The 26,395-nt window shown below is 44.6% G+C and overlaps 5 protein-coding genes across 8 annotated transcripts; 3 read left to right on the top strand and 2 right to left on the bottom strand.

The window, feature by feature from the left end:
* The first annotated feature begins 39 nt into the window (after positions 1-39).
* Positions 40-3,522, top strand: tmem45b (transmembrane protein 45B). Its single transcript, XM_062485660.1, has 6 exons — positions 40-161; positions 1,423-1,628; positions 1,709-1,921; positions 2,023-2,207; positions 2,330-2,472; positions 2,707-3,522. Exons 2-6 carry the CDS (start codon positions 1,439-1,441, stop codon positions 2,813-2,815), a joined length of 840 nt encoding a protein of 279 aa, XP_062341644.1. The 5' UTR covers positions 40-161; positions 1,423-1,438; the 3' UTR covers positions 2,816-3,522.
* nfrkb (nuclear factor related to kappaB binding protein) lies at positions 3,510-12,053 on the bottom strand. Of its 4 annotated transcripts, none has more exons than XM_062485648.1 (26): positions 12,039-12,053; positions 11,373-11,529; positions 11,051-11,252; positions 10,797-10,924; positions 10,534-10,705; positions 10,350-10,451; positions 10,082-10,155; positions 9,820-9,904; positions 9,514-9,706; positions 9,186-9,297; positions 8,897-9,023; positions 8,726-8,803; positions 8,552-8,631; positions 8,403-8,449; positions 8,233-8,296; positions 7,936-8,110; positions 7,601-7,707; positions 7,366-7,489; positions 6,775-6,854; positions 6,308-6,501; positions 5,918-6,188; positions 5,541-5,750; positions 4,653-5,378; positions 4,360-4,466; positions 4,001-4,136; positions 3,510-3,896 (listed from the first exon to the last, which is right to left on the bottom strand). In XM_062485648.1, exons 2-26 carry the CDS (start codon positions 11,496-11,498, stop codon positions 3,762-3,764), a joined length of 3,855 nt encoding a protein of 1,284 aa, XP_062341632.1. In that variant the 5' UTR covers positions 11,499-11,529; positions 12,039-12,053; the 3' UTR covers positions 3,510-3,761. The 4 variants fall into 4 exon arrangements, with proteins under 4 accessions (XP_062341632.1, XP_062341630.1, XP_062341633.1 ...); XM_062485646.1 differs by lacking the exon at positions 12,039-12,053 and adding an exon at positions 11,724-12,026; XM_062485649.1 differs by lacking the exon at positions 12,039-12,053 and adding an exon at positions 11,724-12,026 and having other exon boundaries at positions 8,233-8,293.
* A 124-nt stretch (positions 12,054-12,177) lies between these two features.
* On the bottom strand, positions 12,178-19,702 carry st14b (ST14 transmembrane serine protease matriptase b). Its single transcript, XM_062485657.1, has 19 exons — positions 19,343-19,702; positions 18,440-18,605; positions 18,174-18,304; positions 17,935-18,005; positions 17,655-17,842; positions 17,180-17,215; positions 16,819-17,053; positions 16,421-16,563; positions 16,189-16,286; positions 15,977-16,083; positions 15,638-15,771; positions 15,436-15,540; positions 15,188-15,295; positions 14,978-15,094; positions 14,741-14,863; positions 14,473-14,656; positions 13,971-14,242; positions 13,735-13,871; positions 12,178-13,419 (listed from the first exon to the last, which is right to left on the bottom strand). Exons 1-19 carry the CDS (start codon positions 19,382-19,384, stop codon positions 13,258-13,260), a joined length of 2,559 nt encoding a protein of 852 aa, XP_062341641.1. The 5' UTR covers positions 19,385-19,702; the 3' UTR covers positions 12,178-13,257.
* Positions 19,703-20,495: 793 nt separating this feature from the next.
* Positions 20,496-22,209, top strand: defbl2 (defensin, beta-like 2). Its single transcript, XM_062485663.1, has 4 exons — positions 20,496-20,640; positions 20,894-21,079; positions 21,304-21,415; positions 21,601-22,209. Exons 2-4 carry the CDS (start codon positions 21,022-21,024, stop codon positions 21,620-21,622), a joined length of 192 nt encoding a protein of 63 aa, XP_062341647.1. The 5' UTR covers positions 20,496-20,640; positions 20,894-21,021; the 3' UTR covers positions 21,623-22,209.
* Positions 22,210-23,617: 1,408 nt separating this feature from the next.
* wdr73 (WD repeat domain 73) lies at positions 23,618-26,390 on the top strand. Its single transcript, XM_062485420.1, has 8 exons — positions 23,618-23,759; positions 24,009-24,076; positions 24,160-24,245; positions 24,356-24,444; positions 24,638-24,705; positions 24,837-24,998; positions 25,097-25,465; positions 25,552-26,390. Exons 1-8 carry the CDS (start codon positions 23,692-23,694, stop codon positions 25,794-25,796), a joined length of 1,155 nt encoding a protein of 384 aa, XP_062341404.1. The 5' UTR covers positions 23,618-23,691; the 3' UTR covers positions 25,797-26,390.
* The last annotated feature ends 5 nt before the right edge of the window (positions 26,391-26,395 follow it).

The raw sequence follows: 26,395 nt of genomic DNA, 5'->3' as shown, positions 1-26,395 counted from the left end.
ACACACACGAATCATGCAAATCATGACGGGATCACGTGATGGGTACATTACTACAGGTAGACGAACAGGTGCTCAGTTTCGCCGACGGGTTCAGACTATGCCCCTCACTACGGCCAGATTTAATTCTAGGAAGTAATTTAGGACATTAAACACCGAGCAAGGTAAAGTTTAAATAATTTTTATTTATTTTTATCAACAACAAAAAACTGCTAAATAGACGCTATAGGAGCTCCAACACTCATTGAAAACGACGGAAATGAACACAAGGCTTAACCTGAACAATTAGTGAAATTCAGCGTTCCGTATAGTGAAAGCGTACAGTGCTAAATATTTTTTAAGTGCTTGATATTTTTTTATCCACAAAAATTCCACAAATGTGACCAAATTAAAAAGCCGGATTATATCCTAATATGAGAAGTTGGATTTCTTGCGTAGATGAAAGATACTGCTTATTCATTGATGTTAAAAGATGATACCAAGGTTAGCAAGCGAGAAAAACTTGAATGACAGAAGGAATACCACTCTTATATGTAAACACATCTTGTCCTCTGCTCTTAGAAACCACAGAGAAGAATGCAAACGAAGTAATCCATAGTGCCCACAGAGTAGGCTACATGTGTAAAAGGGAATGATCAATGTTAAGTTCTTATACAACCATAAGAAACAATGAATAGACCTATAAGATTGATACATAATTTAATCAAAATCACATTGACTCTTGAATTTATAAAAGTGTTGTTTGGGTTCAATGTCTTTAAATATATATATCTGAGATCTTTGCATGTGTGGTTATGAAATTAGGTAAAACGTGGTCATGTGATGGTCCTAACCCAAAATAACAGGTTTCATCACAGGATACTTTTTGTTTATGCAAAACAATTCAACCTGTATTTGTATTGTTTGTGTTTTCCAAAAATATATTTTGATTCAGAAGCAAAGTTGAAAGTTGATCTATAGTGTATTCTACTTGTTATGCTTTAGAAACAAAATTATCTTGGGAATTAAGTCACCTTACCCTCCCCCAGCACAATTTATAACATTAGGGCAGGTAGTTGAAAATTAATACATGATGTAGCCTACTGTAACTTAAATAAAAAAGGTTTGAATTTAAAATGATGTTGTGTACATAAGGATTTAATGCTGAATTTATGAAATTAGGACTTTCGTGTTGTGCCCATGTTGTTTAATATTCAATTTGATTACATTTTATGCTGAATGTTATGTTGCCATGGTGTGTCCCATAAGAGGTGCTGTTGTCACCCCTTATGGGACCCAGGTAACAGGGTTAATATCCACAGCGTGGCTATGACTATTGTATTTTGCAAGGTCATAAATATTTGTCATAATGATCTGTTTGTGGATTAAACAAAAAATCGAACTAAATTAGACGTGCAACTTTATTGTATGTGCTGTGTATTTTAGGGAGAAGTGTAGAAAGATGGCCAACTTCAAGGGACATGCTCTTCCTGGGAGCTTCTTTCTGCTGTTTGGCCTGTGGTGGTCTGTGAAACTCCCACTTCAACACTGCTGGAGGAAGCAACAGGCCAAAGGAAGACAGAAACTGCACCCATTCTTCACAAGAATGGACTTAATTGAAGGGATCATCAAAATCTTCTTTGCCTTTGTTGGTGAGTGCTCTGTTGTCTCACACTCTGACCAGTCAACATAGATGAAGCCTGAGGTCCTGTCCTGTGGTCTTCCTCTACAGGCATAATGGCTGAACAGTTTGTGCCAGACGGCCCACATGCCTGGCTTTACGACCACGAGGGCCATTCCTGGGTGAAGTTGATGAACTGGCAACACAGCACAATGTACCTGTTCTATGGGATCTCTGGAATTGCAGACATTCTCAGTTTCTCGTCACCTTCCGCTCCTCCAGGTCTAGACCGGCTTGGCCTCTCCATGGCTCTCTTTGTCGAAGGTAAATCCATCAGTGTTTCTCTTCCGTCACGGATCACTTAACAGCTTGTCAAGCCAGCGGGGGTGCTGACATGATGTGTTCCTGTGTTTATCTTCTGCCAGGGTTCCTGTTTTACTTCCACGTCCACATGCGCCCCCCCCTGGACTCTCACATTCATTCCCTGCTGCTGGTGGCGGTGTTTGGAGGCTCCGCCACCACCCTGCTGGAGGTGTTCCTAAAAGACAACATCCTCCTGGAGCTGCTCAGAGCCAGTCTGGCAGTCCTTCAAGGCTCCTGGTTCTACCAGGTAATACATCACCACTGCAACCAAAATGTGTGTGTATGTGGGGGGGGGTTGTTTTGGTAGTACACTGTTCTTCCAGTTTGCTCTTGTACTGAACTGTAGGGCACATGCCTTTGCTCTTTCAGATTGGCTTTGTGCTGTACCCGTTAAATGGACAAGAGTGGAATCTGGAGTTGCATGACAACGTCATGTTTGTCACGATGTGTTTCTGTTGGCATTTAGCCGTGGCTCTGATGATTGTGGGCGTGAACTTCTCCTTGGTCTGGTTGTGAGTATCCTCCTTCACTGCTTGTGTAATAGATGTCACCATGTCACTTGTCAGCATTGCCTTCACCCTCACATACTGTCTCATGCACTGGTTCCTGTTTTAAATACTTTACTATAGTGATACAGTGAACATTGGCCTTTCGCCTTTTCATTACTGATTGGCTAATGTTATCTTGATAGCGATTCCTAGTTCGAGTCAGCAAATGGTCAATGGTCTGTTCTCCTGCACCAACAGCGCTGTCAAACGATGTTCCGGGACGCCCAGTGACATAGAGATCGGAATGAAAAAAACCACCAGTTCAAGCTCTCACAAAGCACTGCTGCAAGAGTCGGATGAAGAGTAGACTCACTATGAAGAATTACTGCAAGGAATTCCCTACTTTTTTATGCTTGACTGTTGATTGGCCATGATTTAGAAGACATGGCTAACCAAATTCACGTGTCTTCTACTTGCACATTTATACTTTCTTTACTATCACATCCATAAAATTAATGAAATGTAGAAAACCTATTACAGTCTGAGATGGGAGAGAAAAAAGAAATTCAGACAATACATCAAATTATAATGCACTGAAATACACAACTGTTCTGAGAATACCAAAATACATTCATAGTGTTTTCTTATTTTAAAATTCTGACAGCAGGTTACCCAACATTGTTCAGTTCTAGCAAGTTAAACATTTACTCTGGTCCCACCTGTTTGCAGAGTTGCATTCACTTCCTGAAACGTCCAAGCTGATTGTCACAATGCCATATGGTTCATTTCAATCTACTTATTTACAATACTACTACTGTGATATCTACATAAAACAAAACTACTTTAAGAGTTTGCATGAATTAACCAATGTATTTTATACAAATGAGCTGCCATTCTGTGTTAAGCGCAACTCAAAATATTCTCTGAAGTGATAGTATTGTTGACTACCCTTATCAATGACATGGAAAACATCTTGCACAATCTCATCTAATTTATTTCGCGAATCTGCTTCCATTTGTTCGAAACTTCAGTGAATAGAAATAAAAGGGAGGCACAGGCGTGGTGAAAAATACACATTTTATCTGTTGAATAAACAATGAGAAACAATGGAATTGAATGACATGACATTTACATATGCTGCTGAATGAGCCCAGGGAGCTTCACCAAAGGGCTTTCAGTGCCGTCATTGCCACAGGCGTGCTGAAACCAAGCCCCGACATTAGAACAGAGTGTGAGGGTGCTGCTGTAATGGGCTGGGGCCTGGCTGTTCATCCCCCAGGATGTGGACCCTGGAGATCCCTCCCTCCCCGGCCTCACTGGGGCGGTGGGGGTTCAGGGGTGCGTTTGGGTGAGGGTGCCGTGGTGACCACCACCGTGGAAACAGACTTAGGAGAGCCTGAGGCTGTGCGCTGCTGGAGCTGTTGAGCCTGAACTGTCTGGATACGCACCTGAAAGACACGGATGTACCAACTTGTACCAACTGGGATGGTAAAAGTCTGTTTATTTTGACCATATGATAACGGAGTATGTGATGGTGTGTGGGCAAGCTAACCTGTGTGGCCTGGCCTTGCTGTTGCAGCTGCTGTAACTGCTGTGCGGTGACAAAGCTGACCGGCTTGTTCCCAGCTATCAGCTTAGTGCCTGCAGGCATGGTGGTCAGGATGATGTTCCTGCCCAGACTGCCAATGCTGCTCGGAAGAGACGCGCGCACACACACACACACACACACCACACACACACACACACACACACACACACACACACACACACACACACACACACACACACACACACACACACACACACACACACACACACACACACACACACACACACAGACACACTACTTAGTGGATCTTCTTGCCGTGGTGGTTGGCAGAGTGGGACAGAGACACTGTTAAGAGGACTCACTTGGTGTTGATGTTTCCCTTCAGTATAGGCGTGGTCACCACACTCTTGCTTTTGAGTGGGTGGCTGAGGACAGACAGGGGGACTGTGATTCGAGCCGGTAACTTGCCCTGTGGAGGCAGAGAGAGAGAGAGAGACCGGATTTAGGAGGGGTGGCGTTCCCTTGAAGCTAGCGTTAGTGACGTCAAACCAGCTTTACCACACAAACTGTTTTGTCATCTCCTGCCTTCACAATATTTACAAAATGTTCAAACACCTCGAACACAGTTTTTCCTGGCTGAGGGAGTGTTTCTCACCGTCTGGGTGGTGACCACGGTGGCACTGACAGGGACCTGGCGGACGGTAGCCGTGGCCGTCCCCAGGGTCAGGGTCGAGGCCGAGGCCGCGGGGCCTAGCGTCACCCCTTTGGCTCCGCCCATGCCGCTGGTGCCTATGGTGACCGTAGCAGTGCCGGCAGACACCGTGGCTGGCTTGCTGCCAGAGGTGGTGGTCATGGTGATGGTTTGGCCCTGCTTGTGAGGGATGACCCCCAGGCCTGGCATGATGCGGATGGTGGTGCTGGTCTTGGAGTCGGGGGAGGAGACGGTGGAGAAGGTTCTGGTTTTCTGGTCGGCCATAGTGACGGCCAGGGTGGGCATCAGGCGGATAGCCGTGTCTCCGGCTGCCTTCAACAGGGTGGCAGTGCCCGCGGCGGCCTTGGCCGCCTCTGAGGAGGAGGAGGCGGGGTTGGAGGAGGGAGGGTGGGGCGGCGTCACGTGGAGCGTGGCCGATATGCTCTTGCCGCCGCCGGTGGCCGTGCCCAGCATGTCGGGGGTGAGCTTGACGGTGGTGACGGGGGACTTGGTGAGCGTGGCCATCATGTCGGGGGTGATGCGGAGGACCGTCTGACCTTTGGCGTCCGTGGTGATGGAGGAGGGGGGCAGGCGGAGAACATCCTTGCCCTGGATGCGCAGGTTGGTGGCGGTAATGGGGATAGACGCTCCACCCTGAGTCTTCCTGCCCAGCTGCCCAGTGATGGCCACCTAGAGACACATGAAACAACTTCCTCTAACATCCAGTATGTTGTCGAGTTCAACAGCGCAAGCTTTTGTTTAACATCCATTGAAGCAGGCAGGTTAGTTATGTTTTTAGATAGATTGTTAGATATGTTATGAAAGTTCTTGTTTGGGGCCCCTGCTGTTGACCTGTTTGATGATGTTCTGGCTGGTGACTCCCTGGAGGAGAGCAGGGGAGGCAGGGTTGTGAACAGGGCTGCCTGGAGAGCCAATCTGAGGTTTGGCCACAGTCACAGTCGAGGTCAGGCCTGACACAGACATGACCGACTGACCTCTAGCTGCCTGCACCTGCACCGGGCTACCCACCGACTGGGTCCTCAGAGGTAGCGACACTACCGCCTGCACACACGCACACAAACACACACACACAGAAACGAAAGAAAGCAGAGTCTAAACATGCACAAGACACAAAAGCATCAGGCTTCTCTGGTATGAAATCATACCAAAAAAAAGAAATCCAGCTAATCAGAAACAAACCTACTGAGATCTCGATAGGGCGTGCCTACCTGAGTCATGCCTTTGGTGCCCACGCTGACTGGCAACCTGATCTGATGAGTGGTGGGATGCACCAGCATGCCCTGGGTGCCCCCCGGGGAGGCTGTCAGGCCGGCCTGGGCAGAGACCACGCGTACCTGGGAGAGGGAGCCTGCTCCTGGGTGGCTCAACACCCTGGCTGTGTGCTGGGCAGCAGAGGGCTGGGAGGCCTGGGGCACGGCCTGGCTGCTGGACAGGATAGTGCCTAGCTGGGGCATTGAGGGAGGGGACACCAGGAGAACGCTGGGAGGAGGGGAGAGAGAACAAGGGATCAGACCGGACTGATTATAATCAAGCAGATGACAGTATGTTAGATCACTGAGCCCCAGAGAGAGCATCTGTTGAGATGCTGTGTCACTGACCCTGGGCTGGACTTGACGGAGTCTGGGACTCCAGCTTTGATGGGAGTGGAGGCAGCTGGGGCAAGGGGGGATTTGGGGGTTCCAGGGGTGCTGGGGGTGGGGGTGGTGGGCGACATGGGACTGGCCCCCACATCACCCAGGCCGCTCTGTCCTGCTTCCAGCGAGCCAGTCTTACCGCCCTCCTTCCCAGACTTCTACGAGACACAAGAAGAAACAGAAAGGAGGAGTTGGGAATTGAAGTCAAGACCTTGTTGCTGTGAGTCAGCAGCGCCACACACAACGATAATGTGTTACACCAAACAGACACCCGCTTTACCTATGACATAGCAACAAATGACAAAAGCTCTTTTGGGAGTTAAACCTTCAGGTCCGACCAGATTTTCCAGTTTGAAAATGAAATCCTGCGATGGATAAAGACCCAGCGATGTGGAGTGTTTATATATCAACCCAGGGGGAGTGACACTCACAGGTTTGGATGGAGGTTTAGGTTTCTGCTGCAGAGCTTTCCTGGCCTTGGCAGCGGCGGCTTGAGCCTGGTGGATTCGCTCTGGGGGAGGAGGGGCAGTTCAAATCAAATCCACACGCACACACGCTGAAGTCAAAACAGATGGGAAATTGGGTAGAATTGCAGGACTTGAATGGGGATGAAGGTTTCATAAAGAATGTCTGAGAGTGCCCTACATTTTTGTAATTTGGTTACACTTACGTTTACTGTTTTAGCCATAAAAAATAGGTTACGATATATCTGTATGCCAACAACAAATAAAACAGGACACACATGAGGAAAATACTGGGTGTATTTTGGCCCTTCTGAACCTGTAGTACCACCTTTAACCTGGAGCTGATTCCAGAATTTGGTGAAATCAATTTGACTACACGTGACTCACTCTTACAATGCAAACAAGGCCGACATGGGACCAGCTCAGGGGAGGTAAATGTACTACTCTGCTGTTCCTTCCACAAGTCACATGAAATTTCAATTTCCATATTGTGTTTACATTGCCTGGGCCAGGCCAAGGAACCACACCCTGTCAAGGATGCTGCTAAACCAGGCTCACCAAACTCCTCCTGGCTGCGGTCCCGGTGCAGGTAGATCCATAGCTTGCGGCCGATGTCGTACTTCACACAGGGATCCTTCTCATAGTGCAGCCTGTCCAGAGCACCGCTGACCACTGTGTTCACCTGCATGGAGCGGCAACACAAGTCTTGCTGACACACACACCGCACCAGACTACCCCTGCAATCCTGGCTTTAAGACTTGATGGTTGTGTCTGTGTTTCGCGTGTGTCCAACCTGGGCACTGGTGACGTCCGGGGCCAGGAACTGAGAGTCCTTCAGCAGCTCACAGATCTCCGCCCTGGTGCCCTCTCCATTTGGGAGCCTGGCGGCTGCATCTCTCACTGGGGGAGAGGAGGAGGGAGGGACGGGGAGGTGGGGGTGGGAGAAGGAGGATAGGGGTCAGACAGTGTCATTCTATCCAGCCATTCACTCCAGCTGTCACCAGCATCTCTGTCTCAAAAGGAACCCAGAATAAATACAATTGTACACGATAAAACAATCGAAGTCAAAGTGGCGTGGCTGAGCTGTGGGGGTCTTTCTGCAGGAGCCTAGGAGGGAGCCAGACTCACCCAGGGAGAGGATGGTGACGTAGGCCGGCCGGTCGGAGCGCAGCAGGGTGTGTTCCCGCGCTTTGTTCAAGGACATCTCCTTATCAAACACCCCCTTCACAGGCCCCACCACCGAGTCGAAGCCGTGCATGCGGAACGTGAAGGCTTTGTGAGGCTGGTCGTAGCGCTGCTGCTCCTGGTGGTCCGAGACGAGGGTTCAAAACCAGAACAGAAATTCAGAAAGTGTCGCGTGCTGATTGTGAACGATGCAGGTGAAGAGGCTGTGTGATGCCTGGCTGGCGAGGGTCGGGCACTGACCTGGACTTGGAAAACATGCCTCTCGTCTCCAGTGCTGGGCCGCACCACATAGTCGGTCCAACTGCTTGGTTACAAAGAAAACAAGCCTACTGTCACACAGCCGTAAGCTACACCCGCGACGTGGCTGCTAATGTATCTGTACCCTGAGTGATGTCACAGTGGACACTTACACTCGAGGAGTCGGAGAGGTCATCTCAGCCAGATCTTCATTCTCAGTCTGTGAGGGAAAACACAGATCCAATCAAATGGCTGCAGAACACAGAGTATGCTATGCTCTTTCAGCCTGGTGCGAGAGGGATGTAAGATGCGCCATAGCTACCTTGACAACGACCATGTCCTTCGAATCCACCCACAACTGAAACAGCGCGCTCAGATCCTTCTCTCCATCCACACTGGGACCTTGAACAAGTGACATTTATCTCTGAGATGACCACGTGTTTACATTTACCGAGCAAAGGTTTTTTCCGTTGGCTCATAACGGGGGGGATCTTACCAATCCACTTCCACTGCTGAGAGCGATCCTTGAACTCCACATAGGGGCTGAAGCCTGTGGGAAGACCCATGGTGCCGGCTGGGGGAAACGGCAGAACGCGAGACAGAGAGAGGAAAAAGTCATGTGTTGTGTTGTGAGGGAGAGAGGGATGACTGTCGCTCTCGTACCCACCTTTACTCTCCGCAGCCAGGAAGTGCAGGGCCGGCAGCACCATCTCTGACCAGCAGGAGGCACAAGAGAACCAGGGGTTGAGGGAGCTGGCGGCAGAACATTGCCAATGTTGGACTTTCTCCTCCAACTGAGAAGAAGACACAAAACAAGGAAGGAATCCACTGTGATGCTGAACTACCCGTTATATTGTTACCCTTTCTTAACTCTGGTCAGTTCTAACATTGTGTGGTACCATACACATACGTCAGTGACAGTCTGTGTGTGTGTGTGTGTGTGTGTGTGAGATTACCATAGAGGTACTGGCGAGGCACTCCAGTCTCAGGATGTTCTCCAGCAGACTGAAGAAGCTCACAGCTATCTCCTCCACCATGACAGGGCTGCTCTGTGCCTCCTCCATCGGCCTGCAGAGGGCAGAACACACCAGCAAATGAGGACACCAGGAGCCAGGGGATCCAATAACAGGACAACAGATACATAATACACCATGAAGGTGTTTGCAAGTCAGCTATATGAACTGGGAATGCATATATTCATGTGACAGCACCAAGTGGAATGGCCGAGAATACTTTAGTGGAAGTTGTAGGTGTGGAGAGGGGACGTGAGCGGTGCTGACTCACTCCTCCTTGACGGTGGGCAGCGGAGTGCCGGGCGTGTCAGGCAGAGCGGAGCTGAGGTTGGCCGAGGGGGTCTGGGACTCGGAGGGCATGAAGGCCTCGCAGGGATCCTCCGACTCCACTTTGATGGGCCTCATCCTCTTCTTCCTCCTCTCCTCCCTCATCCTCCTCTTGGGCAGAGCCAGGTCGAACAGCGCTGAGTGGGGGGGGGGAGACCAACACAATGTTTACACAGCCGGGGCTTCTCTGCACACGACTCTGAAGGCTACTTGGGTGTCCAGGATGAACGAACAGACAACTTTCACTCACCCACAGCGGAGCCCTTACGGCCTATGTTCACTCTGGACATCATGTCACCCAGGTGGATATCAGAGGTCAGCAGGTCTGGGTGGTCCTGTGGACGCATGGGCCATTAGAATACGACGACACGACAGTCATTGTTGCTTAGCAACATCAAAGCGTTGGAATCTGGATAAAAGATGCTTCTCAAGGCCAACTTCCAGTTGAATTGAATGTGAATTTGAACATGCCGTTATTGGAAACAAATAAGGGGAATGAAAAGGCCACTGACTGGCTGTCGTTTCCTCTTCTCTCGGTGTCTTCTCAGCATGGCTCTCAAGTCCTTCTCTCCCAGCTCGGCTTTTTCTGTGAACGCAATATCTTCAACTTTGTTTCAGCCGATCATAATACATTCACCTTTGACACGTGTTCATTTAGCAGATGCCTTTAATCCAAAGTGACGTGCAGTGAAGGGGAATGTCCGACAGCACATGAACCGATGAGTCCATTTACGCAGCAGATGCAATTAAAGTGGGTGAAGGAATGTGGGTGTGGCTAACCTGTAGTCTTCATGTCCTGGGTGGAGAGACTGGGCACCACCCTGAGAGAGACGGCGTGCGTGGGAGAGGGCGGGGACTGGGATCTCGGCAACGACGCCGTGTCTGAAACGGCAACAGCAGAACCAGTGTGACAGCAGTGTCACCAGAGCGCATGAGGTGGCCTGCACAGGAGGACGAGACTCACCGTCGTCATCAGACGACACGTTGCTGTCCCCACACTCCGTCTTGACTTCTTTGAGGATCCGACAAACTCTTCTTCTGACCCTTGTCTCCTGCATCTCTCCATGCGTCCGAGATGGGTACTTTCTTTTTACCGCGATGTCAGGGCCACTGCGGACCGCTAGCTCCACCAGTTCCTATAGAGTGACGCATACACCGAGATACATTAAAACAGGCCTTTCACCTTCAACTGGCTACTTTTTAAAAGCACGAGGGCAGCCGACAGACCTTTCTGGAGACCAGTATCTGTTTGAGGAGTTGATGGTAGTACTGCTGCAGGGAGTACAGCTGACGCTTCTTTTGAGACTTGGCACACAGCTGTCTGTACTTTACCACCTCTGGATTAAAATAACCATCTGGACACACGCCACACATTTACAATTAAGAATTCATTAGAATATCTTTATGATCAATTTAACCGGCAGCCCTACTTCTGAGAAGGTTGTAGGGAATGTAAAGACAGAAAGGCAGGGTGGCGATACCTCTGAACTGTTTTTGGGACAGATGCAGGGGGTTGCCGAAGTGGAAGTTGTGGTTGTTAAAGAGGTTGCTGATGGTGGTTTCCTGCTCAGTCGTGTTGTTGTCGGGAAACTGAGGAAGGAGCTGGCTGAGGTGCTGCCTCTGGGCATCTGTCAATACTTTGCTCCAGGTGTTTTCACTCAGCACAGAGAAGAAAATGTCGGGCTGTTTACAACAACAAAAAAACAACAGCACACAATTTAAAAAAAACTGCAAACACTGTGTTTTCAATTTACAAAAGCAAAATAACATTATTGATCAAGGTATGACTGCTGCATAACTCACATCTTCAAGTAGATCCTCAGGTAAACTCACTCGGCAGTTTCCCAACATACACTCCTCAGTGATCCGGCCATCAGTCCCTTCCCCTGCGTCTAGGGGCTCTTTGAGCATGTGATCAAGAGCATCCATTCTGCTGGCTCTTCACAATCTAGATATTGAACTATGAACGATTAAACAGAAAATACAATTAAAATATGAAGTTTAACTGTAGTCTAACTTGTAGCTAAGCTGCATTGGCCCTATCGTAGCTTGGTTAGCTAGATGACTTCTAGATCATACAAGAGAGAAGTTTTCTTTAATGCTGTAAACTAGCCATTTCAATTGCAATGTTAAGTGAATCCAGAATCGTATTACCTTGATGTTTTTCATGCAGGGAAAACTATTAGGAAATGGTATTATCCCGTGGTGTGGCTAACGTTACATTCATACATTAGCTAGCTAGAGTACCTAATGTTAGTAAACATACTATGATAACACGAAATATTTGCTATCCCGTTTCAACAACTTACATGTTGCATTAGTAAATGTATGTATATAAACAAAACTATCCTTTGAGTAGCTGGCTAATTACAGTAATGTAATGTATAGACAGCTAGGTGGCTAGCTGCAAAGCTACGTTGTGTATGTTGTGCACTGTACATTTGTCGTAGGAAAATAATATCGTCGTACCAAATCTACTTCCGTTCCGTCAGTTTTATCTTCCGTATTGACTTCCGGTTCACCAGACAACGGTAATCGATTTAGTTAATATTTTTTGCCATTTAGTATCACTAACACAATGAATAATAAAAACAAATAAGTAGGCATGTTTATGTCTTTCAAAATATTTTTAAGGTTTACATAGCCAGGGTCTAAATGCAATAAAGATTATTGAAACACACATACTAGATGCATCAGAAATAATCACAAATTTACAGAAAAAAAAAAAACATCATAAAAACAGGTTAAGCAGGCATCAAACATTTCCGTAGCAAAAATATGATTTCACTGTAGTGAAACCCTCTATCACACATAATTAAGATTCACATATAGTGTAAGCACCAGAATGTTTAGGAAATAAGGAGATAAGGAATGTTCATTCAAAGTCAATATATTCAGACAATAGAAACCTCATGCACATCCAAATTGTGAGTGCCTTAATGTATATAATAATTAAGATTCAGGACAGATCATTGAAATGTATCAAAAATACTGTACACCACATGTAAACCTCAGTTACTTAACCAGCTAAACTGAGATTTGGTATTGAATCATAGATGGTATTAACTGAAAAATATAAATGTATCTAAGTATAGTTTCCCTGATTATGTAAATAATGTGCCTCAATGAAAACTCAAAGAACTCAGATAAGAATCTGTGCTCTTTTCTGTCACTGCACACATGGTATGTTGAACTCTGGTTCTGAAGTTCTTTGATAAATACTGATTTAATTAATATTAAATATAAAACCATGGACCCAGTGTGATTATAACAAACTATCCATTGATTAATAGGTAGGGTGAATCTTAGATGTTCCTCAGATAAACCAGCAAAACATGCTTGAATCACTCCACCCACTTTAAGTACTCTACCAATTTGAATTGAGTAAACAAGAAACACATATCGAATGGATTGTCAAAAATAATTTCCCTGGTAAACAAATGCACAAATCAAAAACACAACAGATAAAAACACAAGAGCATGTAAACACCATACAATGTAATTGCTGGACTGTCCTTTAGCAGAAAAAACCTTGACATTTAAAGATTTCAAGCCTAGCATTGAACTTTAAGGGTTGTCACTTCATGTCATGGCGTGAAAAACAACCAGGAATCTGAAGAGTTCACGCTAAGGGTGACAGTTATTGGGTGTGTCACCAGCTCATCCTGTCAACCCAGTTCCTAGTATGCTACACCCCAGTTTTCTCCTTGATCCAGTCCCTGAACGTAGTCACACGAGTATAGACGCCAGGCTTGTTCTTGCGGGCACAGCCATCGCCCCAGCTCACCACGCCCGCTAGGAACACACGCCCTTGTGCTTCTGTAGAAGACATCGGACCTCCAGAGTCCCCCTGTAGATAGAGCATGGGGTAAAAGGGAGTCAGGTGGCTGAGCGGTTAGGGAATCGGGCTAGTAATCAGAAGGTTGCCGGTTCGATTCCCGGCCGTGAAAAATTATGTTGTGTCCTTGGGCAAGGCACTTCACCCTACTTGCCTCGGGGGGAATGTCCCTGTACTTACTGTAAGTCGCTCTGGATAAGAGCATCTGCTAAATGACTAAATTAATATGTGAATGTAAAAGTTGTGACTACAAAGGTGTGGCTGCAATATAATATGCAGAAGCAGCAAAACCTGTTAACAATATGAATATGATGTTCTCCGGGTTACCTGACAGGCATCCACTCCTCCTGTCAGAACACCTGCACATAACATGCGTGACGTGATCTGTCCCTCCATCAGCTTGTTACACACTGTTCCGTTGATGACGCGGACCTCTGCCTTTTGTAAGATGTTGGCAGCGAAACCTGGGACATTGTGTGCATTGGTTTAATGTTATTATCTCAGTCACACACACATATAAACTAGAAACAGAGACCGAAAAGAAAATAATCGCAGCAACTCACCTCCCTCTCTAGTGTGCCCCCAGCCAGTGATCCACACAGATTTGCCAGCAGGGAAATCATGAGAGGAAGCTGGTAAGCAGATAGGCCAGATGTTCTCGTTGAGTGTGACCTCACTCTCTAGTTCCATGAGTGCTATGTCATTATCATAGTTTAAAGGGGTGTAGGAAGGGTGAGGAATGATCTGTTTCAGGTTCTTCTTTATGGTCCACTTGTTAGTCTGACTCTGGATGAGAAGGCCAAGGTGAGCCTCCCAGATGTCTGGTCGAGAGTACCTGTTAGACACAACAGGTTGTGATCCCACTTTTCATAGACAACCCAAGAGAGAGAGAGTGAGAGAGAGAGAGAGAGAGAGAGAGAGAGAGAGAGAGAGAGAGAGAGAGAGAGAGAGAGAGAGAGAGAGAGAGAGAGAGGAAAAACGGGAGAGAGAGAAAGAGGGATAGAGAAATGAGAGAGAGAGACAGACAGACAGTCAGCGATTGAGATGAAGAAACAGAATACACACTTGAATTTATCGTCATCCTGGACACAGTGGGCAGCGGTGACCAGCCAGCGTTTACTGATGACTGAGGCTCCACACACATGGCCAGCTCCCCGGATTTGAAGACTGACTTGCCATGGCCACTCCCCCTCACTGGAGAACTCTCCACCCACAATTCGGGAGCTTTTGTAGGGTCTGATTCCACACTCTACAAACAAATTCAGACACATACCCTTCAGTTATCAGAATATTAACAAAAACGGTGCCCAGAAAGAGAGAGCAAGAGACTTACCACAACCTGCCTCATCTGAGTGGTCCTCACAGTCTTCTTCTCCATCACACTCCGGGTTCATCTTGCTGATACAATGGCTACTCTTACACTTGTATGTATTTTCAGAGCATTGCACTACCAGGGCTGAAAACAGAACAAGTACAATCTCAGCCAAACAACCACTGTTACAGTTCATAAATGTGCTCCAGTTATTTAACTTCAGTCATTTAACGATAAATAGCTTTTCACCATCCTTACATTTGGGACACTTGGATTCATCTGAGCTGTCGGTGCAGTCAGGATATCCGTTACACTTCAGTGTCTCTGAGACACAACCGCCACTTCTGCAGGCAAACTCCCCGGTTGGACAGCTCCCTGTGGAAGGGAAACCGTGCAGAAACACTCAGTGGTAATAATGACTGAGACCCAGATGAGTTGCCCCTCTGATGACGTGTGGCTTCGCCTCACCACAGTTGGCCTCGTCTGTGTTGTCCCCACAGTCGTCCAGACCGTCACACTGCCAGAACTTGGCTTTACACAGGCCGTTTCCACACCGGAGCTGGGACTCTTTGCACTCTGCACAAGGACAGGGAATGAACAGAGGCCTATTGTGACACAGTCTCCTGCTTAGTCGTACCTTTGCATACTTATGTTGATAGAACATAAAAGGCCTTGTTAGCGCCTTGAGCTGAATAAACAGTTAGGTCGGTACTTACCGCAGTGGTCCTCATCAGTGTTGTCTCCACAATCATTCATGCCATCACACTCCAGGCTGTTGTCGATGCAGAGGTTGTTTGCGCATTTGAACTTCCCGGGACAAGCTTTGACAGAGAAAATGTGTTTTAGAATGTGGCATGGCCTGCGCATAACAGAAAATGGGATATGGTTACTTAAGTGTCAAATGGATCCCATGCTTACGATCAGACGGCAAAAAGGCTTCGAACTCCGCAGAGAAACCTCTATTCACATGGGACATGTCAGAGTTAAATACCACCCGGACTTTGTTGGTCTTGCTGATGACCACAGTGTTGTCTCGTTTCTCACCACATAGCCTACAAAACAATGCAGATCATCACACAACCATCTGGACTTGATTTACACACAGCAACATTTATATTGCTATTAAGAGACACTCTAGTGAAAATGTCACATGGTGGTCGTTTGGTGAACTACATAATAATGACGTCAAGCGGTAACTTACAATATAAATGTAAACAAACACACATGTCCATGTAGATGAACTAGAGGAGGACTCACCTTTCTTCATTGACCTCTACGTAGTCTTTAGGACATGTCTTATCCTTCACTGGCTCAGCCAACACAAACTTGCTAAACTGAACCTTGATGAACCTATCTATTGGGACCTGGAAGAAAACAAACAAATCGTTCTAATTACTCTAACTGCATAGACAAATGAACAATAGGCAACAACAAAAAACTGTTGTGTGAAAACTGAAATGTTTACTGACCTCAATGTCCCAGATGCATTTAGTCTTGGGTGGGTAATAGGACGGGAAGCTTGGTGATGTGAAATTTCCCTTCAGTCCTGACAATATCTCCCCGCAATCTACAGAATGCAAGATAACACAAATCCAAGTGACTCAGCGTGTTTGTGGCAACAGTCCATTAGAGCCATTGCTCCTACAGTAAATACAGTGAGTGTCTGGCAGCCGGACCTATTAGAAACTCGGCTTACTGTACCTGTAGCTTTTAAGGGAATCTGGAAGAACCTGACCCTAAAACCAGGGAAGTTCTTCTCCTCACTGGTGACCAATATCAGCAGCATAACATTCCCAGATGAAGTGAAGGAGAGGGGCTCACTGGGGTTCATATAGCCACACTTCCTGAACACGGAAACCAACATGTTTGACATTTCATTCATTTAGCAGATGCTTATATCAAAAGCATCAAACAAACAGTGCATATGGAAACTATAGCAGAAGATCAAGGATCAGAAGTGCAGAGTTCTAACAGTATTTCAGTGGTCAGAGTCAAGGAGCAGTCTGTATTTACTTGCCAAATCGCATTTGATTACTTCAGGTACACTATTCAAATAAAAGGTTAAATAACGTGGGTTGTGTCCACCATTCTCTACTCACTCTGCCAACACGCGTTGCTCCATGGGCACCAGTGAGTCATACACTTTGATGAAGTCCTTCTGACAGTCTTCCTCCAGGTTGAAGGTGTCAAACACCACCTTGACTCTGTAGCCTGGGTCTGCCCGCAGCCTCCACTGTGTGTAGGTGTTGGGAGGATAGGGAGAGTCAGGAAAGCCAGGTGATTGGATTGTGCCTGTTTCACCATTGTGGGTGTGATAGGAGTATTTCTTTTTGTCTGAAAGGTTGGACACAAACAAACTTGGTCACCACAGTGCACTACAAAGTTATTCCCACGGACACCTAGAAAGTACAACTGCCGTAGGATTGACAGCAAAGAATGTGCCTCAATAATTAATTTGACCTTTGAATGTTGTCTTTGTCATCCGCGGGTCTAGAGCTACAAAACAAAAGAAGAAGAAATGCTTAAGCGATTTGAACTGGTCAACCACAGATCATAATCTGACTTTATATTTACTAAGCTTTCTCTTTCATAAAGAGCCACACAACGTACACTTTTTTACATACATACTTCTAAACACTGAGGTCTACAAACTCAACCAATTGTAATCAACAGTATCACTTACTGATAATAAATAAGAAGAAACTATCACAAACCATTCTTTAATACTTAGTTAACCATGTTTATAAATAGAGAATAAAGGGATAGTGAACAGTAGGAATAAACTTAGTAGTAGTGTAATGGTCAATTTTACTTGACAAAAGCCTAGTCTCTGCTTGACTAACACCAAGTCACCAAATCTACTCAAACCGCAACAAAGACTATAGGGATGCATAGGGCTACAACTCCTCCATAACAAGATATCGTAGAGCTGTACCTCCAGAAATGACGTTGTTCATGCTGAGGGAGCTGACAGGCCTACGACCCATGCGACCCTGCTGACCGTCCGCCTCCACAACCAGAGAGCCAATGGCCTCGTCCACATCATCCTCAAGTGGTTTGGGGACCTCAAACTCTGACAGGTAATAGGCCAATACACTGTCTCCATTCCCACTATCATCCTCACTGGAGTGGACACAGTATAGAGGAATCAAAAGCCCTATCGTCATCATCATTACATTCAGAATGAATTTAGAGGTTTTGCAGTGGTGAAATACCTGAAATCTTGCACTGTTGATCCAACAAAATATTTGGACAGCACTGGTATTTTCATGTAGACATTCTTTATCTGAAACCCAATCAAATGTACATCAGGCCTACTGTGGTGAGTGGAGACAAATCAGTTACAGAAACATGAATCACTTTATTACACATTATTCTTATTTCAGTGAGCAAGTTACAGTACTAACGGCCACTAACACAAACACTAATATTGACGGATATCCTCCTCTCTCACCTTGTCGTTCACCTGCATAGCCAGGTTTTGAAACTCTGTGCTGTTGGAGTCCTCATAATCGTCTACAAATCTTTGGCTAGGGATGCTGATAGAGCCAACGTAAACCTTTCTTTCTCTCACATCTTTGCGCGCTGCAAAATGGAGGAAGGACAGGGGTGATTAGTACCATAAATGTACACTATAAATGTCAAATAAATTAGGTATCTAGATGTAGTTAACCAGAGCTTTTTAGTCTCTTCAGACTGTTACAGTGAACAGTTACTCACAGTCAAAGTGCCAAACCAGCAATCCTGTTGTGAGGGCTATCACTGCTGCCAGTACTACAAAGCCGATTCCTAAACCAATCTTCTTCTTCTTGTGCCCTCTCTTTTTCTCCAGCTTTGTGAAGTCTGAGGCAGGCAGGAACTGGATGGAAGTGTCACCGTCGTCATCCTGGCACAGGGAATGGAGTGATGTTGTCTGTCTGATTGTACAGTGCCTTTGACAGTGCTTAGTGTAATGCATTCCGGGAACCAAAGCCACATTTGCAACCAATTTGAAGGAACCAGCTTAAAAACAAATTTTAAATATGAATAATTTCCAAATCCAAGAAATCCACGATTTTGAACTGTGCATGTCAGATCCTGTCTTCTCTTGGCTCTTCCACACCCATTTTAATGAACATTGACAAACATTCCTCTAACATGTCAAAAGAATCAAATCCATGTGTGACAGAACCACGTATTATATAAGTGTAGTTCAATGTGTAGGTTTCTCTGTATGTACTGTAGCTAACCATTCTAGAAATACATTTTCTTGAGAGTGGAGAGTCGTATTTTATTTCTATTGCTTGTGTGAAATGCCTTATTATGTCCCTGGTGCAATGGGCTAAATGTAACTGTTTTTTTTTTTAAAGATGACACCTGAAACATTTGAAATAATTGACTGCCGGCAGGAGACAATATACACTTTATATCCATAAACAAGTTAGATGTTGTATACACATAGCCTATCAAATTAAGAAATACAGGCGTTTCTGAATTTTTCTTATAATGTGACAGGACACACATTTAACGAAATAGCCTATCGTTGAAGAATATGAAATCAAAACAGGCAAGTAGGCGACATTCGGATAGTCTACGATAATATTAGGCTATTTAGTAGGAGGTAGTAGAAATAGGAAGGTCTACCTGCGTGGGAGTAAATTTAGTTCCAGAATCCATTGAATCCATATCAGAAATTAGACGACAACAAATTATGTTTCACTGCCTTCACAATGTTCCTTCCACTAGTTTCGCTCAGTTTCGACACGCGATGTTAAAGTCGTGGTCCATTGTCCTGTGAAGATGGTGACAGCGACAGGTGTTCCACAGGTAAGCTGTATTTGAGTTTCTCGATAAAATGAACACTATCACGTCAATGTTATTCAGATCTATATCTAATTGTAGGTCGAATATTAAGAGTTTCTTTTGATCCCAGATCAGTGAAGCAGAAACCAAGACACCTGCATAACAAACTTCCTGACTAGACCGGTGAAGTGAAGTGCCAGATGCTGCAGGAATGAGGAAATAAAACGAATGGCCAATCCTAAACTACCATGTCAGCTAAATGAATGGAATCAAGTATGAATAAGGGATAGGCCTACAGTGTGTGAGGTGTGAACGATGGGTTCGTTTTTGTAGGCTATCAATTTGTCAATTTGTCAAAGTAACTTGACATTCATATGCACCCATAACACTCATACAGAAAATCAGCATAGCTCTTAGAACTGGTCACTACGCGACATTTTCAGCTATTTAACAGGGAGGTCCCCTATTCTAACGGCAATAAGTCGAAAACACTTTTTAAAGGTTGCAAAAACATTTTGAAAAGGATTTTAGAAAGGTAAAAAAAAAAAATAACGTTTAGAAAAAACATGAAAGATGTGTTGTGTGTTTTTTTTAATCAGCTTTCAAAATATGTAGAAAAAAATGCAATTTTGAAATATATATTATTTTTTTGTGGCCCTCTCATTTTAAGATGGAACCCTCAAAAAATACAATTGCACATTGCACATGAGACACGTTTACTGGGACATGCAGGTTCAATCATTAACAACTGTGAGATCACTGATATGTTTAACATGAGAGCACAAGGTGGCGCAATTTGGACATACTTTCTATTGTTCAAGTCACAACAGCTCCTGTGTCATCAGAGCTCTGTTTTTGTGTGTAGTTTGATTGCAGTTTGACAGCATCAGCAGTATCACATTAACCACTGCCAGTTTCAGACCTGTGCAGAGCAGTGTACTGAAAGAGCAGCGCTGAAACACAGTGCCAAGAGACAGGTAGCTAGATTGATTGTCTGCATTTTAATCAAAAAGGTGAACTTGTGCTTCAACACATACTGTGAGGCCTTATTCTGGGGAGTCGTGAGTGGTGAGGGTTTTGTTCATTATTCTTCTGACTCCCTTGGGTTATGCTGCAGGTGTCCAGTCAGAGAGGTTTATGTAAGTACTTTTAAACTGTTTGAAAAAGTAAGAACAAAAAGGCTACCCAAATGTTTCTCTGTAAACTAATATTTCGACTTGAAGTAAGAGGACTACTCTACTTTTATGCTGGCCTCAATCAGGTTTAAGAACAAATAACAGTTTTGCTCAAACTCTTGGTCAAACCAAATGTAGTTAGATCCTCATTAACACTTAACACACTGCAGTTGTGTCACAAACGGAGATCTGCTTCTCTCCACTTTCATCCCCAAAGATACCTCTGTCATGGAATGACCGTCCTGTACTGTGTCCGTCTGACTCCTCCCACTTGGGTGAAACACTGTATAAATGCAACACCGGCCCTGGCAACAGCACTGTCTGAGAAGTTTGTGACTCCAAAACATGAAGGGATTGGGCTTGTTTTTCCTTGTGCTGTTCCTCACGCTGTCTTCTGTTGAGGGTAAGCAGTAGATACCTTCACTTGTAACTGGATGTGACGGTGCAGGTCTTCATGTCTGAATGTGCCATTGAAAGCGACACTGCGGTATAATCAAACGCGTTTCTGTCATGACATCTGTCATGGGAATTCGAATCGTCTAATTGTCCATAACCATAAACAGACAATAGGGTGGATGAAATGGTTTCTTTTTCTCCTTACTGTGAGCATTTCCTAATCTGTTCCAGCTGAGGATACGGAGATGCAGTACTGGACGTGTGGAAACAGAGGACTCTGCAGACGGTTCTGCTACGCCCAAGAGTATATTGTTGGCCACCATGGTTGTCCACGCAGATACAGGTACATACATGATATGAGGTACATACATGATGAGATGTATTAAGTTACTCATCTATTGGAATGAGGGTCAGTACAGCACCCTGGATGGTTGATGTCTAATGATTTTGAAACTCTATGCTCTCACTACAATAAAGTTCTACAACCTACCAGACAACACCTCATTGTTTTCTGTTCATCATTTGCAGGTGCTGTGCAATGCGGTTTTAGCAGTTACAGACAAGATAATACCACTGGAAGAACTTCACTGACTGAGGATCGATGCCTTGCTGAGTTAGGTTGAATGGGCAGGGCTGTGTGGCTCTTTAAACAGTAGTTGAAGACCATGGGGTGACCTTGAGAAAGGACCTATTTATTCATGAATCTTTTGAAGATAATGTGGTCAAACAAGCCTTTTATTCTGGCTACACATGACAAGTTCAAAACAATTTGCTGCATTCTGAATGTCAGTATCTGTATGTGGTGGACAAGTTAAAAAGAACGCTTTAGTTACAATACATGGTTCAGGTAAATTATCAAATGTTAATTTCCATCAGACATAAATGTTATTTTGATTAATAATTTAGTGCTTCAAGAGCTGAGGGCATCAATCGAATGATCAAAAGTGCATAGATTTTAACAACACAGTACCTTGAGTTGTTTTTATATACATTTTTTAAGCTTTGGAAATGAATTATAGAAGATACATTAATAATAATACACTTACCAATGTTAGTGTTTGCTATTTATATGTAATTTATGGTGTTGTTTGTTTCAGTTATTAATAAACTCTTATACAGAGAATAAATCAAGTGTCTAATGATTAATTCCACATATGTTGATTGACTGTGTTGGTAGTGATGAGAGAGACTGTTAACTGATCCAAAAGACCCAAACATGATGCACAGTGATACAAGTGGAACAACACTAGTGGTGTACTCTGTTGTTTGAGCTAGCCTGTTTCCACCTGGCCTTACTTTCAGCCAATTATAGTATAACAGAGCGCTCAGAGACAGAGAGTTAAGTTATTGCAAGTATGCTTTGCCCACTATTGTAAAGCTACCACACAATGCCAGTCAAGTGACTGACCCAAATAGTTGTTTTGGAATGGAGCTTTTGTGAATGAAGTGCTTTAGCTCATGTTCATGTTAATGTCATCTCACCATTATCTTCATGTCTGGGTAGCTGTGTCTGGCATATTGAAACTACGTCATACAGCCATTGATTCCATTGTTGAAGCACAGATTACGCTCATCTGCACCCCGTGATATGAATAGTTACATTAGCATATCCAAACCAAAAGGTGAAATAAATAGTTTGATATTCAAATCTTTACATTTTTGTCTCAGGTCTTTGATCTAATCAACAGCAGGATCACAAATATCATCATATCTGTCATTTAAAAAATCCCTTCAATTGGCAAAATGCTGTAATAGACCTCAGCAGACATACAGCCATCAAAAAATAAAACACAGAACAAAAATATTCGACATCAGTGTTTTATGAAGTCAGAAGATGACTTGTGATTGGACTGGTGCAATAAAGGTTAAAAGCTGGGATGCTATCTGTAAACATGGGCCATTGCATTGTGCCCTGCATTGTGGCCTGGTTATCACTCTATCTTTGTGCTTGTGCTATTCAGTCAGCACAGCGTGACACTACCACAATGGAGTAAAACCCCACAAATCTGTTTACATGAGGCTCTCTGTCTTCCCAGTTATATCACGGGGCTCACTGCAGCTGTTCTAATTTAGTGATTTGGGACAGGGGGAGGCAGGGGCGTAGCCAGAATAATCTTTTTGGGTAGGCCTAGAAACATATGGATAGGCATCTTTTCAGGTTTTTTTTACTTTGCGATGTGCACCCGATGGATAATTCTTCTGAGATATTTTCGTTTTTGGGTAGGCCTTAGAACAAATTGGGTAGGCCTGGGCCAGTGGCTACGACTCTGGGGGAGGGAAGGTTGCATGAGTTACATCTCACACACTATCAAAACGGTTGAACAAATTGTAACTAATGATAATTTGTAAATTGCACTGTAAATGCAATTTTAAACAAAAAATGTTATAATGGAAGGCCAAACACATAATTCTTTATTTAAAAATAACAATCAATACAAATACATTTTGGAGGTGGTAGTGCATGTACAGAGAAGTCTGTCAACTGGCATTGCATGAAGTTAACTCCAATGCGCTAGATGGCGATAGTGCTACTTCCATGACATTCCCAACACGTAAACAACAATGTGCCATCACTGTGGACTGGCGAAGTTCAGCCGAAGCCACCCTTAGCGGTCTACAATGAATGAAATAGATGTTGCAGCCTTTGATGAGACTATTGACGACTGGTTTATCGAGTCTCTGAAAACGTAAGAATTGTTTTTTGTTTTTTTAATCTTACATCTTCAAGGAGTTCTTGCAGTTGCGCAGGGCTTCTGTTATATATATTTCGTCTGCATGAGTTGACAGAAGCTAAAACACTGAGGTATTCAACAAACCAGAAGTCAAGTTGTTGCTCATTGAACATTTTAAATAACGCTAGTCGCTCAACGATCTGGACAACATTTCAATTCTGTTTCTCCGACTTTCTAAGCCATGCATCTCATACTCCTTTTCAGCTACAAGGACCTTCATGTGTATCAGCTTGAACATCCAACTAGAGTTATTGAATGGACCGCAGGAAAAAGTCTGTTTAAATAGTTTTCGCAAAATTAAACCTTTTTTTCTTTTCATCAACCGGAAGTTTTTCATTAAACTTTGTCTCTACAGCTATATGTGTCGCTGGATACAGTTCAACCAAGAATGAAATGTTGGAGCTGCTTCTTCCTCTTAAACTGTTTGCAGATGATAATCAGGTATGGATATTGAAAGACCTAGAGATTAATTAATTGAGTTTAATTTAAAAAATGCTTTGAAATATGATACTTTGGAATGCCACTGACAATAGCTTTTTCTGTGTCTGCAGGGTCTTTGTGCAGAGCGAGATTTTAAAGTGGTCCATGGAGGTTTCACAAATGGACCGGTTAATTGCCTTAAACACATTCAAGGAACAAGGTACAGGTGTCCATGCAGAAATAAACATACTTATTATTAATTACCAGAGGAATTTAGAGACCGCATAGTAGTGCTTCAACCCAGCCAGTGCCAGAATGGCTGAAATAGTCAACTGATCAACCATTGCCATTTTATAGTTAATGAGATTTCTGCAAAAGTATAAAAGGGTGACACAATGATCTCTCCTTCCAAGGTGTGTGGTAACCAATGATGGGCTGAGCAACAAACTGCAGGTGTGGGACGTAGGGGGCAATGACTCAGGTGAGTACCCCCCCCCAGTTTCCTGTTGCGTCGTCTACACGTAAAACTATGACCTTTACTACAGTAAACAATAGAAGCAGTTGTTTGATTCACAACTCGGTGCCGCCCTGTAATTTGTCTTCAAATGATAGATGTCATAAAGAGCTCTGGATGCATCCAGCCCACACGCGTGTCACAGAGCGGCAGCAAGATCGCCCCCGGGTTAACCGGAGACCTCCATGTTCTTCATGGATCTCAGATCTGCGACCTCCAGCTGACCGATCTGACGTCTGGAAGCTCTCTCTACTCTGTGGGTGAGAGATCACACAGCGTCCTGGGAAGAGCCACTACTGTCTACTTAATGGTGTACTAATGCACGTAACATACTATCCCTCCTCTTTCCCCCCCGTAGAAAAAGACATCCCGGATGTGTTAAGCTCCCTGCAGTTTGTGACTGGAAGCGTATTTCTGGCTTGTACCTGTGGGGGGGGCCTATTTGTGGGGGACACAAGGACATCTACAGTCCCTACGCCTACGCCAGCAGAGGGGAGAGAGTCGGAGCTGTGGTGCATGGCTGCCTCCTCAGGCCTGTCCTCCCCAGAGCAGGGCCACCATAGGGTAGCACGGCTGTCCTCGTCCGGCCTGGTTGTGCTGTCCGACTTACGAGACCTGAGTAGCTGTGTGGGTCGGGCTCAACTCGATATCCAGAGGAACATTCCCAGTCATGATTTTATGAACGTGTCATGGGCACCTGCTTTGGACAACTGTCTTTCCGTTTCAGGTAAGTAAAACGGCCACTTCCATCAAAGAAAACTTTTGATATCAGATATAGACTTTCTTACAGTATTTATAATCTCACTGTTCCAGGTTTAAACGGACTGGTGGAGATCTACGACACCTCCACTTGGAGACCAGAGTGCAGGGAACCCAAGCCTCTTTTTGTGCACCAGGGTCATGTGATGTCAAGTGTGTCTCATCCTAGCACCAGCCCTCCTCTGGTCACATCTCACATATGGCATCCCAGCAGGCCTCAGACTATCCTCTCAGCTGCTGCCGATGGCTCCATGCATGTGTGGGACTGGGTCGACAGTACAGCTGCCACCCGATCTTGACATTTGGACGTTTTTTGACAACTCAGATAATTTTGTGGAATCAAACATTTTCTTCTGTTGAGACATTTAAATTCTAGCAGTCTGTGTTGGAGACATTTCTTTTTATAAATGAAACAAAAGGAAACAACCGTTAAAACCTTGATGATCATACTGCAGTACACAAAATATTTTTATATTGCATTGACATTTTTACTTTGACTAGTCTCATAGGAAGTCTGGGTTTCAGTCACAATTCTCCTATTCTGAGTGACTAGCAAAAATAATGAGAAATTACATATTTAATACAATCCCGTAACATACTGCACACCATGTAACCTTATTGCCACAAAATATTGTTTTGTAAAAAAAATATGAAAATGACAACATAGCATTGAATAATTCTTTTTATTGGCTTTCTCAAAAATACATGGTTGGGCATGCCTTTTATATAAGGTAACAAGTAACAAGAGTTTTTACTATACAGGCACATGACTGGGGTTGTCAAAGTAAGATGATGCTTTTCAGCTTGTTGGATTTCCAAGGGAGTGTGGAGGTAGTTGACACAACTGAATGTAATTATAAGGTGGTGAGGTATTGAGATGGAACACTGTTTGAATATG

This window comes from Osmerus eperlanus, chromosome 19 (genome assembly GCF_963692335.1).
Source record: "Osmerus eperlanus chromosome 19, fOsmEpe2.1, whole genome shotgun sequence".
Lineage (NCBI taxonomy): Eukaryota > Metazoa > Chordata > Actinopteri > Osmeriformes > Osmeridae > Osmerus > Osmerus eperlanus.
This window is presented reverse-complemented; position numbering and strand designations above follow the sequence as displayed.